Raw genomic sequence first — 18,141 nt, 5'->3', positions numbered from 1 at the left:
ATAAAATATTTTTAAATAATTTTAAGTCTGAGTTTTGGTTGCTAATTTATGAAATGAAAACAATTCCAACCTTACTGGGTTACTGTGGGAATTAAATAAGACACCTAGAAGAAATCACACCTAATATGTAATACAAACAGGAAGCCATAAAGCTGTCTTCCTACTCCATGGTACTTTCTTCCCTAATTTCTACTCCCACTACACTTTATAACCAACCTCTTCTGTTCTCTCTTCCTTTGATCATTTAGACTCACTGGATGCCCCATCCTGTCTGCCTGGATCTCTGACCTTGGCCTGTTGCCTCAGGGTTCATCAGTGCCAGGCCAACTCCATTATTGGCAGGTTGGCTCACTACAGCACTCATCTTCCCTGACCCCTCCCTGCCAATGCTGTGTGCACTGATCACATCGCTCAATTGTACCCCACCAGTCCATGCTGCTGCTGGGGATGATGTCACACCCTGGCCTTGGGACTTAGACCTATCTGAAATAGCTGCCTAAAAACCAGTGGCAGAGCTCTGTGAGATGGTGCAGTGGATAAAGGCACTTCCTACTAGGCCCGATGACCTGAGTTTAATGAACCCACATAAAGGAGAGAACAGATTCCTGGAAGTTGTTCTCTGACCTTCACATGGGCACCATGACACAACCACACGAAATATGAAAGTGTAATAAAAATGAAAGATAAAGAACTTTCGTTGGTGTGATGTTTCTTCTTAACTATGCCACCCAGAGTCTTCCTAGAGAGCCACATCTCCCACACCAATATGCCCAAACTTTCTCTGTTCCTATAGTACCCTAAACACTAATGACTTCAATTCTGTTTGGGTTTGTTTTTGAGTCAAGTTTTCTCTATGTAGTCATGGTTGTCCTAGAACTCACTATGTAGACCAGGCTGGCCTCGAACTCCAGAGCTGCTCCTGCCTCTGCCTTCCAAGTACTGCAGTTAAAGGTGTGTGCTACCCTCATTTGGGGAGTCTTCCATTCTTCCTAGTCTCCTTCCAGCCTCTCTCCCTCCTTTCTGTTTCCCATTGTGGCCAAGGCCCTCAGGAGGGAAAAATAGAACTTGAGAGATGAGGGGTAACAGTAAGTGGAGGACAAGAATATAAATATTTCATACACTCAGACTTTAGGAACTACAAAAGAGAAAAGACAATACCACAAGCTTGGGGCTTAGTCACATTTATTAGACTCCCTGGAAGGCAAGTGCCACATCCAATTAATTGGAATTGATTGGGTGTTGGGACACGTTATTGATCTAGATCAAAGTCATTGTGATGTTGTGTGGGGGAGGGAGATGTCAGAATTAATGGGAGCAAGGACACATGGAACATGCCTGGGGACTGATAAAGAGTGTTCTCCCAGCCCCCATGCAGCTATAACTTGGGCTCCTTTTTGCCACAGTGAGTGAGAAGCATCAGCCAAATGGCACTCAACAGACCCAATTCTCTCCAAGAGGGGGAAAAAAAATAACCAGGTTGAATCCCTGTGAAGGAAGAGCCTTGGAGAAGGCAGCCCCGGAGCTCTGGTGACAGCTATAGAAAGGAATGGGAGTCCTGAGGGTTGCAGGCTGCCTCCTGACAGAAGCAGTTCCCTCTTGCTCTTGATCTAAAAGCCTTAGTTTCAATTCAGCCAGGAAGGAGAAGCTGGGAGTCTGCTAGTCTGGAGCCCAGACTGAAGCCTGTGAGTGCAATAGCTTTTCTGTTCTGGACACCCAATGGTACCTTGAAGGAGGATGCCTTAAGGTCATGAGGAGGAAACAAGGACCCAGATGGTACAAGCACCAACCCCACATTGCAGACGTTTCCCATGACTCCTGTTGACTTGGAGCTATGAAGTTGGAGTCCATTGAGAAGATTGAGCACTCTCACGAGAGAAAAGAAATCTGGGAACGTTAGAAGTTTGGTTGGAAAGGAGAAAGTAGAGGAGATGCAAACCCCTAACCTTACCCCCCGGAAAGCCCTGGGCAGCTGAGGTGGCATCGAAAGGCAGGTGGCAAAGCTGCTGAGGCGCTGCTGACATGGTGATCCTCTGGAAGCTGGTGCTGTCACACAACAGGGAGGAGAAGAGTCCTGTGGGAGCTTTGGGAAACGGTAGGTGCCCGGATATGAAGCCCTGCCCAGTGTTCTTGAATTACAAAAACATGATCCAGCACACACTGAACACAGTAGAAGAGGGGTTGTGGTGGGGACGGCATGAAGGACAGATAACCAAGACCATATTTGGGGAGTGAAAGACCACAAGGGTCAGTGCCCTTGAAGAAGATGGGTTTCCTCCTGTACATGGTGAGGCTCAGGTTCGTCTCCCCTGACCTTTCTTCACAGGGAGGGGAGGGGCAGATGATGACCAGAGTTTGCCTGCCTGCTTCTGTGTGATATGTTTGATATTGGGTTGTTAAATTATGAACCAACTGAATGTCAAGCATACTCTCACGGCAGTGAGGAGACTTGGCGCCACCTCCTTGGCTCCGTCAGCCCCTGGGGCTCTGAGACTCTTGTCTGTCTGACTTTCTGGTTTGTTTTCAAGACAGGGTTTTTCTATATAGCCCTGGTGGTCCTGGAGCTCACTATGTAGACCAGGCTGGCTTCAAACTCACAGAAGTCCTCCTGCCTCTGCCTCTGCCGCCTGAGCACTGGGACTAAAGGCACATGCTACCATACCCAGTGCCTGTTGTTTTTTGTTCCTTTTTTGTTTTTTGTAAAATGTTGGTGATGGGACCCAACACCTCACATTCACTAAGCAAATACTCTACCACTGAGCTGTGGCCCCAGGTCATTACATTATTTTTTATTACATATATATAGTGTTGCTGTCTTCAGACATTCCAGAAGAGGGCATCAGATCCCACTACAGAGGGTTGTGAGCCACCATGTGGTTGCAGGAATTGAACTCAGGACCTGTGGAAGAGAGCAATCAGTGCTTTTAACCGCTGAGCCATCTCTCCAGCCCTATGATTTTTTTTTAAGATTTATTTATTTATTTATTTATTTATTTATTTATTTATTTATATGTGAGTACACTGTAGCTGTCTTCAGACACTCCAGAAGAGAACATCAGATCTCGTTACAGATGGTTGTGAGCCATCCTATGGTTGTGGGATTTGAACTCCAAACCTTCAGAAGAGCAGTCGGTGCTCTTACCTTCTAAGCCATCTCACTAGCCCCATGATTTGTTTGTTTGTTTGTTTGTTTGTTGTTTTATTTTTTGAGACAGGGTTTCTCTGTATAGTCCTGACTGTCTTGGAACTCACTTTGTAGACCAGGCTGGCCTACACCGCCCAGCTAAAAGTATCAGTTCTTTTTTTGTTGTTGTTTGTTTTTTGATTTTTGTTTTTCGAGACAAGGTTTCTCTGTGTAGCCCTGGCTGTCCTGGAACTCACTCTGTAGACCAGGCTGGCCTCGAACTCAGAAATCTGCCTGCCTCTGCCTCCCAAGTGCTGGGATTAAAGGCATGCGCCACCAGGCCCGGTGATTTTTTTTCTAACTAAATTTCTCTCCACAACTCTCCTGAAAGAGATGTATATGGAGCCCATGTTAACCCAGAAGGCTTGTGTGGAAGTGGGAGAGAGCTGAAATTTGAGGATCAACTCTTCGTATATCTTGCCCCCTATGGTAGAAAGGATGTATCTCTCCTCCTTTTCTTCTTCTGTTCTTGTCTTTTTCTCCTCTCTATTGCCCTCTTCTCTATCAACCCATACATGTCCTTTCTCTGGTTCTCTCTTGTCCCCTTTTCCTGACTGGCCTCTCTATTGGGGGCGCTTGTTTTCTTTGCTTTCTTCCAACAGTTAACGGGAAGTCTCTCCTCCCAGTCTGTTAGTATTAGTCTGTTTTTAACAGGGAGGCTCTCGAGAGGGAGCCAGCTCTGCCCCTGCCCCCACCCTGATGCTTGACTCCGTTCCCACACTGCTGTGGTTTAGCCTCAACACTAACTATCCTTGACATTATGAATTAATTAGAACCACTTCTATTTGCTCTGCTAGCTCCGGTCCGGTCACCTTGAACAGTGTCCACTCCTCTGGCATAGATGGGTATATGGCAACTGTGTATGGGATCAATTGCCACCTGTCAATAGCAAGATTCCAAGTGGAATTATGAGCATAACTGGCACTACACTGGGGGAAGTAGAGCTGGTGGACACTATAATGGCATGGTGGACAGTGGGCTGGGCAGGGGGCCACAGAGGGAGCAGTTGAAGAGGAGTAGAGGAAAGTGACAGTCTTCAGTATGTCAGACCTTCTATTTTAAGGTCGCTATGAGAAAACGTGATCTTGTTCTGTGACCTCCTTGTTTCTCATCCCACTTGACACCCTGAGATACCCTTTCAGATCCCAGGCCTTCAACTTTATCCTATGGCCTTTACAGACTAATGTCTCCTTGCCTATTAGAGAATCCCAAAATAGCACAGCAATCCCAACTGTCAATCTGGGGGAATTGTCAACGATCATGAGTGACCTCCCATCGTCACTGTTGACCAAGCTCCTTAGATACCAGGAATCCAAAGACCAAACCAGTAGAGTTTGGTCCATATCCAATATAGTCCAAGGGGAAAATGAGAGATCTGAAGGCTACTAGGACCCCTCTGGTGGCTAGAACTGCTAAAGTACCCTCTGTGCTTCAGTGTTCTCGCCTCTTCTGTTCCTTTACTTTTGAGGGACCCATAGAGCTGCCAAGAACGAGTGGAAAGTTTCAAGGTCAGGGAGAACCTCCCCCACCCCCACTTTCCATTGTCTAAAATCAGCCTCAGCTGTTCCTCAATTTTTTTTTTCTTGCTGGTGATGTCAGTCTATCAATGTGTCTGACCCTGTGTTCCCCCAGGGGAACAGTGAAGGGGTGGGAGGGAGCTAGAAAGACCATGTTAGGAAGAAGAGGTGGAGCTGCAAGCACAGATAAAGGTTCAAACTTGGGGAACTTTGAGTGACCCGGGTGGCAGTCCTTCCTTTCTGGCCCCAGCCTCCAGTTCTCCAGTGTTCACAGGTGAGCCCACCAACAGTCACAGCTCATGATGGAGGCCATCAAGAAAAAGATGCAGATGCTGAAATTAGACAAAGAGAATGTTCTGGACCGAGCTGAGCAAGCTGAAGCTGAGCAGAAACAGGCAGAAGAAAGAAGCAAGCAGGTAGGTGCTGGTATGGACCTTTCCCACTTGCTGGTTGCAAGACAGAGATGGTCCAGGCAATGGTGGCACACACCCCTGTAATCCCAGCATTCAGGAGGCTGAGTTTCAAAATAGCCAGAGGGGCAGGGGGTTCATGGGAGAGGCAGTGACCACTGGGCCAGCTTCCTTTTTGGGTGGGAGGAATGCCCCAGTCTCAATGAAGCCCCTCCCCCTGAACATGTAGGGCAACAGTTCTCAACCTGAGAGTTGAGACCCCTTTGGGTCATTGACCCTGTCACAAGGGTTGCCTAAGACCATCAGAAAACACGGATACTTACATCATGATTTCAACAGTAGCAAAATTAACAGTTATGAAATAGCAATGAAAATAATTTTATGCGTGGGGGTCTCCACCACATGAGGAACTGTATGAAGAGGTCTCAGCACTAGAAAGGTTGAGCACCATTGCTTTAGGGTATCCCCTTTGGATTGTCCATATGACCTTGAGAAAGCCGGGGGCCTCTTCCTAGCCACGGTGTGCCTGCTGGACTTAAGTAGAAGTAGACCACATTTTGAAGACTGTGTTACAAAAGCAAAAGGTAAAGAATGATCTCTCTCTCTCTCTCTCTCTCTCTCTGTGTGTGTGTGTGTGTGTAACATCACAGAAATAATCTTCCCCACTAGATGTTTATCATTCAATAGTCTTGCATTAAAGCACCAGATGACTTGGTCACCTTGGGGTCAGACATTATAGGGTCTGAGGTGAAGCCATAGCCTGACGCCTGGAGCATGGCTAAAGAAGTGTGTCTCTCCTGGGGCTGGGCTGGCTCAGTGGTCTTTGGAGTCCAAGTATACACTGTTGTGTTTATGTCTTTGTGTGTTACTCTCTGGGCTCTGGCTCCAGCTAGAGGATGAACTAGCAACCATGCAGAAGAAGCTGAAAGGGACAGAGGATGAGCTGGACAAGTATTCGGAAGCTTTAAAGGATGCTCAGGAGAAGCTGGAGCTAGCAGAGAAGAAGGCAGCCGACGTGAGTATTGGGAGATGGCTTATTTGCCTTCTTACCCATAGACTGTGGGGACATATGCCAACATAATACTCTTGCACATGACAATGCGCTGGCATGCTCTTCCGTTGGGATATACTTTCTTACTCAAAGACATGTTGAGATTGAGGGCATGGTTCAGTGGCAGCATGCTTTCCTAACATGCATGGATCCCTGGGTTCTACACTAGTACACATGCACGACACAGAGACACACACACACACACACACACACACACAGAGAGAGAGAGAGAGAGAGAGAGAGAGAGAGAGAGAGAGAGAGAGAGATCTCAGTTCTGTACTATTCAACCTCCTTCCCGGTAATCTAATGACCTTTTCCAGAACCTGGACAAAGGAGGGGCCTCCACATTCCAGATGCATGCTCTCAGGTATCCACTTTCTCCCCTCCCCCTCCCCCATGCCACATTCTTAGCTTTTGTGTACAAGGTTTGGCATGTGCATGTGTGTATTAATAGGGAGCCTCTCATCTCTCAGTTACCCAAGAAAGCCAGCTTAGATTTCACAATAGAAAATGGAGGTCACACTGACCCTGGCCCTATATGGGTTCATTTGTTCTAGCCAAGGTGGACATCTGCCTTTATGCCATAGAGATGCTACAGAGAACTCTGATCATAGGAGAGCAGTGACGTATCAAGGGTGAACTATAACAGAGCCTGGGAAGCAGGCAAAGGCAGTACCCCTAGATCTTACTCTACAGCCCTGAATAAATTACATAGCTCTTAAGCTCCTTTTCCCCTCTTAAAATGAAAATGAATTGCCTCTGCCCACCTCCTATTACACTTTGGTACCCACTTTCCTTCATTTCCAACACTGACGTTTGCTGCAAAGAGAAACACAAGACCATATAGAACATCTGCTTTGAAGAAAAGTCCCACAGGATGGTTTATTTTTTATTTGGGGGTGCTGGGGATTAAATCCAGCCCCCCAACCAGCTACATTTACCTAGCCCACAGGGGTTTTAACAAAAACAACAAAAGGATATGTCAGTTACACAGGCATATCATACACAGTTCTCAGCATCTTGGTGAGGAGAAAACTAGAAGCTGATGTTATTTTAAATCACGTTTGGTTTTGGAAAACAGCTTAAAGGACAGAGTGGATCACTCCCGACAGACGCGTTTAGATGTTCACGTTCAGTCTTTGCTGGGAGGCATCTGCTCTTCTCTTTGGTTCTTCTCTTTCTTTTTTTTTTTTTTTCTAATATATTTTTTAGATTTATTTATTTGCTGGGCAGTGGTGGTGCACGCCTTTAATCCTAGCACTTGGTAGGCAGAGGCAGGCGGATCTCTGAGTTTGAGGCCAGCCTGGTCTACAGAGTGAGTTCCAGGACAGCCAGGGCTATAGAGAAACCCTGTCTCAAAACAAACAAACAAAAAAAAAACAAAACCCAAAAAACAAACAACAAAAAACCAAACCAAACTAAAACAAAAAAAGATTCATTTACTATATATAACTATTTATTATTACTAATATTTAGATAAAAGTACACAGTAGCTGTCTTCAGACAGAAGAGGGTATCATATCTCATTATGGGTGGTTGTGAGCCACCATGTGGTTACTGGGATTTGAACTCAGGACCTGACCTGCTAAGCTATTCTTTAGCCCAGGCTTTCCTCTTTCAAAGTCTCAGTATAGTGAGTGTTAGAGTATACAATACCAGAGATTAGTGATGCAAATCTGGTGACAAGCACTAACGGCAGCTTCAGTGTCTAAAAGTCTTGTCCGATACAAGCTGCTCCCTCTTTGTTCCACCACTACCTGGCTAAAAAATTTAAATATGTAAAATTTTATCTTAAACATTTTAAATCCTCAGCTTATTCCTGTCTCCTATGTTACCTTTTCTTTTCTTTTTTTTTTTCTTAGAAGACATTTATCTTCATCCTTTTTTTGTTAAGATTTATTTATTTATTTATTTATTATGTGTAAGTACACTGTAGCTATCTTCAGACACTCCAGAAGAGGGCATCAGATCTCATTACGGATGGTTGTGAGCCACCATGTGGTTGCTGGGATTTGAACTCAGGACCTTTGGAAGAGCAGTCGGTGCTCTTAACCATTGAGCCATCTCACCAGCCCCTATGTTACCTTTTCACATACTCAGTAAGTACCTCTCATTGATCCGTACAAGAACAAGAAATTGACTGGGCAGGGCAATATATGCCTTTACTCTAGCAGCTGGGGGGCGGGCGGGGGGCAGAGGCAGGCAGATCTTTGTTTGAGGACAGCCTAGTCTACATGGTGAGTTCCAGAACAGCTATGGCTATAGAGAGAGAATCTGTTTCAAACAAAACAAAACTACAACAAACAAACAAAAAAAGAGGGGGAGATTTGTTGAGACAGAAGCAGGAAGAAAGGCATCTTTTCTCCAAGTACCACCTGTGGGTTAAGCCCTGCCACAGACTGGTTTTGTAAGTAAAGTGTTATGAGAACCTATGTCTAGTGTTTTTTTCTGTTCAATAAAATAATTGCTATAGAGTCCACATGACCTGTAAGCCAGACATTCCATCTGGCCCTTTACTAAAACCTTGCTGACCTTTGCTTCAAAGAGAACAAGAAAGCAAGGAGGGTGACTGTAGAAGCTGAGAAGAGCATGGACCAGGGAAGAGTGGAAGAGCGCTGAGGTTTACTTAGAGAACGAAGATCGGAATGTGTGCATCATTGTGGAGAGGGTGCTCTGTCTAATACACAAAGGGCTAACAGCTCAGCCTCTGACCTTGAGATTAATAAATAAGTAAACGGGAATGAGGGAGCCAATTGCTACGTGTCTTAGGGCTGCTTGAACAAAGAGAGGGCACTGGTGTGGCAAGGTCAGCCCAATCCTGTTTTTTCTTCCCAGAGTTTATTAGCTGCTGTTATAGTTTTAAGTTGTAGCAAAATATACATACACAAAATACACAGGTTTTTGTTTTGTTTTGTTTTAAGACTTATTTATTTTTTGTATGTGAGTATACTTCAGAAGAGGGCATCAGATCTCCATTACAGATGGTTGTGAGCCACCATGTGGTTGCTGGGAATTGAACTCAGGACCTCTGGAAGGGCAGTCAGTGCTCTTAAACACTGAGCCATCTCTCTAACCCCAAAATATGCAATTTTAACCATGTTTATGCTACACTCTGCTGACAGTAAGAATGTATTTATATTTTGTGCAACCATGTGTAAGATCCTTGTGTGTGTATTGTTTATATGTGGGTGCTTGCCTGTGAGGGTCTGGAGGCAGAGATAGGCATTGGATGCCTTCCTGTATATCGCTCCATCTTGTTTTTGGAGCCAGGGTCTCTCACTGAGGCTAGCTGGCCAGCAAGCCCTGGGATCTGCCTGTTTCTGTTCCCCCTCCCCTCCCCCCAGTGCTGGGATTGCAGATGCGCAGAGCCGCAGCTGGCTCTTCTGTGCCTGCTGGGGAACTCAATTCAGTCCCTCAGGTTTGTGTGGCAGGTCACCATCCCAGCCATAAGATGCTCTTAAGCCAAGATGAAATCAGAAGCTGTTTAGGGACAAATAGGAGAAAGAGGAATGTAAGGGGTGGGATTCGGGACACAAGAGTCACAACAGCCTTTTTTTAGGAACAAGTGTTGGGAAGGATGAGGAAATAGGAGACAGGGATGGTCACAGACACCTGTTGGTATGCTGCATTGTTTGTCACCAGGAAAACAATAGCACTGGTTGGTCTTCTGGCTGGCAATCCATCATGCCTCTGAAAGCTAACGGGAGTCAACCCATCTGCTTCCCTAGATCACAAGGAGATTATCTGTACAAAGGAACCCGCCTCTGGAATGCAATTTGGTGTTGTCTCAACTTTGATTGGCCTTGAGCAGGTCTAAGGTTTCAGGGAGGTACAGCAGTGCCACCTGCTGGTCAGAACTCAGATGACAAAATTTTTCACCAGCAACTCCTTTGATGAGACTTAACTCAAAACAAGCTTGAGAAATACTCAGGCCATCAAAACAATTTCCTGCGTGCCAGAACCTTGTCTTCTGTCTTAGTTCCTGGGGAAGTGGGCAGTAATCAATGTGTACAGGATACGCTGCTGAAAAAGTTATTGTTTGTTTAAGTTGTTTTTTTTTTTTTTTTTTTTGTGAATAGTCTCATTGTTCAGCAATCTTTTTCCCCCCCCAAAAGAAAGGAACAGCCTGAGACCTAGAACCAGATATGGGGGGCAGCAAGTGTTTTCTGAACCCAGAGACTCCACAGAGCTAAATCCTCAGCCCCCAGTTAATATTCTTAGTTCTAAATCCTCTCTATATCCTATTTCTCAAGGGAAGGGAAGAGGTTTATCAAAGGAGGGATTTGTCATTGTTAGTTACTGAGAAGGCAGTAGAAATCCAGAGAAATAAAGATAGGATGTGATAGTTCACACTTGAAATTTCAGTTCTCAGGAAGCTGATACAGAAGGACCCAGAGGTTAAGACCACCCAAAATTACAAAAGTGAGTTGGAGGCCAGTCAGGACCACCTGAGATACAGTGGCAAAACACAAAAATAAAGCAAAGCAAACAAAAACTCGGGAAGCAGGAGCCAGAGAGATGGCGCAGTGGTCAAGAGCACTGGCTGCTTTCCCAGAGGCTCTGGGGTTCAATTCCCAGCGAAGATAGGGTGGCTCACAACCATCTATAATGTAATCTGATGCCCTCTTCTGGCATGCAGGTGCACATGCAGACAGAGCACTCATATGTAAAATAAATAAATGAATCTTAAAAAACAAAACAAAACAAAACAAAAAACCTAGAGAAGCAAAGGGAAAACAAAATAAACCTCTTTATAGTTGTACTTCCAGAAATCCTGAACGGTAGGGCCTGTAGAAGTAGTTTTTAACTCATTCTCCGGAGTACCTGAAAGCCAAAGTAAAACTAATGAAAGTTACTACAATTTAGAGGTGAGATTCCACAATCGTTTTGCTGTTGCACCAAGGATATGTTAGAGGTGTAAATATCTTGTCTATAAGAGGGATTGTACATGAATATTAAATTACCAAGTCCTAAATCATTCCAGGGGTCAAAGAGGGTGGCATGTTAACTGCTCATTCGTATGGACTCTCTCAAAAGCTACAGGAGACAAGCTTGATATTCAAACAAATCACCTAAGTCCCGAGCTGATCCTAACAGAATGCCAACTCGCCCATCTCTTCCATCTGGCAGTTCCTTTACTGACTTCTAGGAGATGGGAGAGAACCGTCTCAACAGTTTTGGGGGTTGTTTTGAGACAGCGTTGTATGTAGCTCAGACTAGCCTTAAATTCACCTTGTAGCCAAGGATGACCTTGAATTTCTGCTCTTTCTGTCTCCACCCACTAAGTACCGAAATTATGGATACGTGCCACTAGGCTAGTTTAAGTGCTCCTGGAGATTCAGCCCAGGGCTTCGAATGTGCTTGGCTAGTGCTTTACAATCTGAGCAATATCCACAGCGCCTCCTAATAGATTTTCAAAGGAGCTCACTGGGACTCCTTGCAAGATGAAGGCTAGAGTCTTCTATCTAGGCTGGTCTCAGAACCTGGTTTTGGAGTCTGTCCTAGACTGAGTAGAAGTGGAAGCACATGGGATATTTTAAATTGCGGAGCGGGAGCAGACGCAGTGGTAGGGAGGCACCGGATAACAGAGAGGTCAACTGCGAAAGTGTTCACGACAGCACCATTTTAGTAAATGGGACAGGCATTGTTACGAGGCAGCCTGGTGGGTGAGGCTAGACTATGAAGCGCCTCTCAGTTACTATGGTAGCCTTACCAAACCCCGCCCCCCTTTACTGGACTAAGGAAAGACCGCCCTGAGTGGTCGCCTAGGGTTACTGGGAGGCTCCACCCTTCACTTTCTGCTCGCTGCCCGAGTGGACTGCGTTCCCGCCTGCTTGGCAGGGGGAGGACGCGCGGTGGCGGCGGCGTCACATCCCGGCGTATGAGTGAGTTCCGGTATTTCAGGGCGGAGCAGGCGGAAGTAGGGTGAAAAGCGGCTACAACGCCGAGCGGAGGAGGTAGGAACCTGATTTCCAGAAGCAGCTTGTAAGGCACCATGGCCGGGAACACCACCATCGAGGCGGTAAAGCGCAAGATCCAGGTTCTGCAGCAGCAGGCTGATGATGCGGAGGAGAGGGCCGAGCGCCTCCAGCGGGAAGTGGAGGGAGAAAGGCGGGCCCGGGAGCAGGTACGCACGGAGAGCCGAGGCGCAGCAGGGAAGGGCTCGGCGTCCCTCTGCTGTGCTCAGCTCCATGGAGCCTTGGAAATCCGGACTAGTCATGGAGTCCCAAGGTTGGGTGGGACTGGATTACGATGGCCCCGTAAGCGGATGCGGAGGAAACTTAAGTGCTCGCGCGAGCAGGCTAGACCCTGGAAAGAATCGAGCCCCGCGCGGCGCGGGCTGCCCTCTCCCTTTTTCCCCCCAGCTCATTCATTCGGTCGCTCGGAGCCGGGCGCGGCCAGGGGAGGGGCTCGGCGGCCTTTCCCTCCCCCACTTCTCTGCGAAGGGTGGGGACCTTTTACTCTCGCCTGAGGTTTCCGGTCTGAGGGGTAGAAGTGAGCGCTCCTCTGGGCTGGGAGGGGCCGAGCGTAACCTGTGAAAAATGAGGGTGGGAGGTGGGAGCCGCCGGAAAGCCCCCGACCTGGCCCACTGGCGGCTTTTCCGCTCCCTCCTCCTGCTCAGGAAATGAGCCAGCAGTTGGCTGAGAGGAAGCGCGGTTCCCTCCCTCACTGGTCGAGCTTAAGGCCGCGCCACCACCTCCCATCCTCGAGCCTGGGGACCTTTCTTAACTAACTGGTACCCCCGCCCCTCACTTGTGAAGTGGGAGAGGAGGTGCTACTTCTCCCGTTGTTAGCAAATGTCGGAGCCAGCAAAGTTCCTAGACCCTGCCCATCAGGACCTGGAAGGCAGCAACTTCTGCCAGATTCAGGCCTGAAATGTGAGCAGTACAAATTTGAACATTTCTCCTAAGCTGGCTGATAAGGGAGTGTGTAGCAGAGAGTCAGATGCCACGCCAGTTTTAAGGTTCCTGACTGATTGGAACACTGGAGGATGGAAACAGATTAGAGTGGCGCTGCTGATTTCAGGGGGGAGGCTGTTTTCTCAGTTAACCCAGTACAGTGGTTTTTGTTCAACTGAAAGTGTTAATGGGATGAATGGATTCCTGCTTACGACCTAATGAAAAAGAACTCAGTGGCTTACCGGAATTCTTTGTTGCTCTTGCTTTTGGTGTCTTTTCAATCTTTTGCTGTTTATTTGAGGAGTAACTATTTTTGAGGGGGGAAAAGGAGACCACAGCTCCCTTCCAAGATAGTGTTTAAACGTTATTAAAATGCTTTATAATTGGGCATAGAGAGGACAGCTTGTCTTTCCATCACCCGTTCCTAGGCGTCCAGTATGTCTGTTTGTATTCCCAGCAGTCCTGCCTAAAGCCTCCCAAGTGCTGGAATTACTGTGGGCTTGCTTGGCCACTCCTGGCATGCCTGCAACTTCTTATCAAGTCTAGTGAGATTGCTGTAGAAATGAGGAAGTCTTCAGAAGGGAAAATGGAGAGTGTGGTGGAGAGAATTGGCCATGTGCTGCACAGTGTTAGGCTGATGTCTAAGTGTGGGAGTGGTTTTAGGGTGGGTAGGGTGTGTCTGTCTGTCTGTCCCAGTTTGGTCCTTTTCCTTGTAGGCACATTTGGCTTTCACTCCTTTCTTCTGTGGGATGTCTCTGGAGTATAAACCACAGGAGTGAGTGTTTGCACATGTTCAGGGCTTACCAAATGTGCTTATTTCACAGAAGTCTCCTGAGGAAGTCCTCAGAAGGAGGAAGTAGTAGGGTGGTAGTTAAATATTGATGAAACTAGTATCTTTGTGAGCTTTTGACTTTTTACACTCTCGAACTTTGAGCCTCTACTGAAGAGTCACAGAAGGAAGGGGGATGCTCGAGTCACCTCTTTAGGGCCACTGGAATGTGGGTTTTATAGTCTCCTGCCACAGTACCTGGTGGGATCCTATATTGTGATATTAGTAGACTGTCTTTTTCCACTTTGTGTGGGGATCCAAGTTGCCTTTCTTAAGCTAGATGTGAGGGTTCTGAGGTAGGACAGGTCTTTTTGAGTATAGCTTGCTGCCTGTGAAGTTTTACTTTCAGTTTTGAATTTCTTTTGTATTTAGTAAGAGGGTTCTATTGTTTTTTAAGCGGTGCTGGGATCAGACTTGGGGCCTTACCCCAGGCAAGCTTTCTACCATTCAGCTACACTTGCTTTGTCTAGACTTCAACAGGTGACCATGCAAAATTAAGTGAGCTTATTGTTAGCGATAAAAAGGTGCATCTATAACATGAAAACTTACTTGCCCTGGCTGACCTTGGGTTTCTGGACTCAACTGATCCTTCTGCTTTGCCTCTGGAATAGTCTCCTCTGGGGTTCAACTGCCAAGCCTGCGTCTCCACTGTTATCTTTCCTTCTTAGTACTAATTTTATTCAGATGTATGGGTGTCTGATCCCCTTGAGCTGGAATTGCAGGTACTTTTGGAATCACCTCCCACCCCACCATGTAGTACTGGTCCCAGGAGCCAAAGTCTGCAAGAGCAGCTCTCCCTACTGAGCCATCCTGTCAGCCCCACTGTAACCATTTTTAAGTGAATGGTTCATCATACCCTTTAAAAAATATTTCTCCTGCCGGGCAGTGGTGGCACACGCCTTTGATCCCAGCACTCGGGAGGCAGAGGCAGGCAGATCTCTGAGTTCGAGGCCAGACTTGTCTACCAAGTGAGTTCCAGGACAGCCAGGGCTACACAGAGAAACCCTGAAAATGTAAGGAGCTGCGGGAGCTGGTAGGCAGAGGCAGAGCAGGGCCAAGGACAGACGGGAGAAGTCTAAATCTGGCACTCTGCCACACTGGGGTTTCTCGTTTTAGATATAAAAGTCAGAAAACCCAGAAAAAAAACAAAGTCAAATTATACACACACATATTTCTCCAAGTTTTCCTTAGTATTTTTGATTTTTCCTTTTGTTGTGCCCTAAAACATTGGAAATAACACCAAGGGAGGGAGAGTGGACTTTGAACACAGGTTCTAACTTTGAGCCTAAATCTTTGGTCTCTGAAGGAGGGTAGGATGTTTGGGTGTTCGCTCCTCTCTTTGTTAGAGGCTGGGATTGGTTTGGCTGCTGCTTTTGCCTCCCTCTGCCCCCCATTTCAGAGCACACTCCTCCAGGAGAGGCAAACAACCCTTTGCTCTGAGTGCCTCTGCTAGACTCCACCTTTGTTGACTCTGGGGCGGCAGATAACTTCAATTCCCAGCTTTCCTGCCCCTTGTTAGACTTTCCCGAGGACAAGCTCACTGGGAGAGGCGTGCATGTGAACACAGGGCACAGCAGTCCTTTCTTCAGCATGGGCCTGGCTTTTCTAGTACTGTCTCTACCTTGAATTACACCTGTGACTTTTATATCTAAAACGAGAAACCCCAGTGTGGCAGAGTGCCAGATTTAGACTTCTCCCGTCTGTCCTTGGCCCTGCTCTGCCTCTGCCTACCAGCTCCCGAAGCTTCTTATATTAAGGGATGTGGTATGCTTTGGGCCTCTTTTCACATTAAAACTACTATCGAGTATGCATGTAATGTTTGTGGGTCGTACACGTGCCATAACCTGTGTTGAGGTCAGAGGGCAACTTCGTGGAGTCCCATTTTCACCATTCTGTGGGTTCGGGGGATCAAATCCAGGTTGTCAGGCTTGCACAGGAGGACAGCCCACTGTAGCATTTAAACTTAAACTTCTGTCATAGACAAGGCTGCCGTCAGCCGTTTTTTTTTTTTTTTGTTTTTCGAGACAGGGTTTCTCTGTGTAGCCCTGGCCGTCCTGGAACTCACTTTGTAGAACAGGCTGGCCTCGAACTCAGAAATCCGCCTGCCTCTGCCTCCCGAGTGCTGGGATTAAAGGCGTGCGCCACCATGCCCGGCCAGCCATCTTTTAATGTGACCAAATGGCTGCTGCATTCCACCACCTTATTTTGCTTCCTGAACAATGGAGACTCCTTTTACTGTTGAATGGAAGACCTCACACCGTAGCCTCTAAATTGTGGGGAGGTAGGCAGGCTCTACTGGGCATTAGGTGAAATCTAGAATAATGGAAAAGAAAAAAAACCATAGAGTGTAGTGTTTCTCAAACTCAGGCTAGCCGGCCCGGGAGCTGGAGTGGCCTGCTGACCTGAGCGGTGTGTGTGTGTGTGTGTGTGTGAGCTGTCTTCCGTATTCTTCTGAAGGGAGTATCAGATCTTGATTTTTTGCAGCCTTTTGTTTCCTTGTAAAGAGAACTGCTCAGCTATAGGGAAGAAGTAGAACTTTCTGTCCTGAACCTACCACCCTCTGGTTCTGCCTGAAGCTTTTGCTGGGACTCCTTAATCTTTGGTTCTTCTTTTAACACAGGCTTGCCCTTGCAAGTGCACCAAGAGGTGTTTTCTCTTCCTCTTTTTCCACCCTTGTGAAGAATTCAATTGTAAATGCTGTTTTGTAGGAGAAAGTGCCAGAGCCAGCTTGTTGCCATGGGAACTATACCCTGCCCCCATAGCCTGTTATCTTTTTCCAGTTTGGGTAACTAGGAGCTGGAAAGGGACTTAACATTTCACGTGCTTCCTGCAGATCCAGCTGCGTTTTTCTCTTTAATTCCCCCCCCCCTTGGTTTATTGATTTTTCTGTGAATCAGTTTTATGCCTGTGTGGTGTATGTATGTGTACCATGTATGTGTCTGGTGCCCATCGAAGTCAGAAGGGGGCTTTGGAGCCTCTGAAACGGGAATTATGGATGGTTGTGGATCACGGTGGGTGCTGGGAATCAAACCTGGGTTCTCTGTAATAGCAACAGGTGCTGTTAACTGCTGAGCCATCTCTCCAGCCCCTCAGGCTGCATTTTTTATGTTTTTGTTGTAACCATCGTAAGGGGTAAGTACTGTATGGTACTGTGAGTGTATAGCAGCCCTGGTCTGATAGCCTGACTTGCTCTGGACTGGTTGACCCTGTTGAGTTTGTGAGGATAAATCTGTGTTGTCTTCCAGGACATCTGTTTTCCTAGAAGAGACAGAACTAGAGAATGCTTGCCTTTGTGGTGTTCTGAATGGTACAGTTAACACAAATGGTTTCTCAGGAATTTCAATTTATGTAGACTTCTCAGTCCCCCCCCCCCCCCATCCTGGTCTCTTGCCTCTTTTCCCAATCTCTCCTGTGTTTGTATGTGGAAATTTTTGTTCCAATCCTGACTGTTAGCAGGATCTTATCCAGTTATATCCCTCCCCGTAGGGCTGATGGCCCAGATTCTCCAGCTGCTACCACCCTTGACTGTTAGAGGAAACCAGGGTAATAGAATTCAGGCACAGTCTGGGCTGGAGAGGGGAGCCAGAGTTCACCAGGATAGAAGCATTTGAACGTCATCATGTGCAGCAAAGATCTTAAATTTGGGGTGGTTTTGTTTGTTTGTTTGTTTGAAACAGGGTCTCCTTGGGTAGCCCACGTTGGCCTTGAACTTACCCTGTCTCCAGAGTGCTAGATGGTTAGCCACGTATAATCCCATCTGTAAGAACCCTTTCAGACTGTGACAGCGTACCAGCTATGTTTTTTTGTTTGTTTCTCACTCGTAGCCAGTTGGTGACTGACTTGGACTTGAGCTTGTGCTTGGTTGTATATGAAGCCAGGGAAATTACTATTAGGAATTGTACTGAAGTCCAGTGAAGCTTAGTCGGAGGTTGTTAGAGGCCTAGAAAGGCAGCCAGCCAGCCAGAGGCGTGGCGCTAGGTGGAAGCTAGGGTTCTTGTTTGTTTTTTATAAGGGAACATACTGGAGGGGCGGGGTGGGGGGGGAAATGTCAGAACAGTTTGTGGGGACTGGTTCTCTTTGTCTCCCATGTGGTTCGCAGGGGTAGGGCTCAGGTCCTCAGCCTTGGCATCTGGTACCTTTAGCTGTTGAGTCATCTTTCCAGCCCGAGAGATCCCAATCTTGCATCCTTTCCCTTTCCTGTCTGGAAAGCTGTCTGGAAGGCATTAGTTGGTCATCTTCCTGGTGTGTTCGGGG

The 18,141-nt window shown here is 46.9% G+C and overlaps 1 protein-coding gene across 14 annotated transcripts in view; it reads left to right on the top strand.

The window, feature by feature from the left end:
- Window positions 1-4,944: 4,944 nt before the first annotated feature.
- The window catches only part of Tpm3 (tropomyosin 3), a 29,033-nt gene continuing 15,836 nt past the window's right edge, over window positions 4,945-18,141 (top strand). For 2 of the 14 annotated variants that reach the window (XM_029475153.2, XM_085835707.1), the window contains exons 1-2: window positions 4,956-5,114; window positions 5,998-6,123. In XM_029475153.2, the coding sequence (XP_029331013.1) occupies window positions 4,998-5,114; window positions 5,998-6,123 (243 nt within the window). In that variant the 5' untranslated portion in view covers window positions 4,956-4,997. Of the gene's footprint in view, window positions 5,115-5,997; window positions 6,124-11,989; window positions 12,287-18,141 lie in introns of those variants that run through there. The other 12 variants (XM_021157157.3, XM_029475157.2, XM_029475155.2 and 9 more) reach the window with 9 other exon arrangements.

Source organism: Mus caroli, unplaced genomic scaffold (genome assembly GCF_978045245.1).
Source record: "Mus caroli unplaced genomic scaffold, Mus_caroli_1 scaffold_3, whole genome shotgun sequence".
Taxonomy (NCBI): Eukaryota; Metazoa; Chordata; class Mammalia; order Rodentia; family Muridae; genus Mus; species Mus caroli.
The sequence above is the reverse complement of the archived record's forward strand: the minus strand, read 5'-3'. Positions and strand labels throughout refer to the sequence as shown.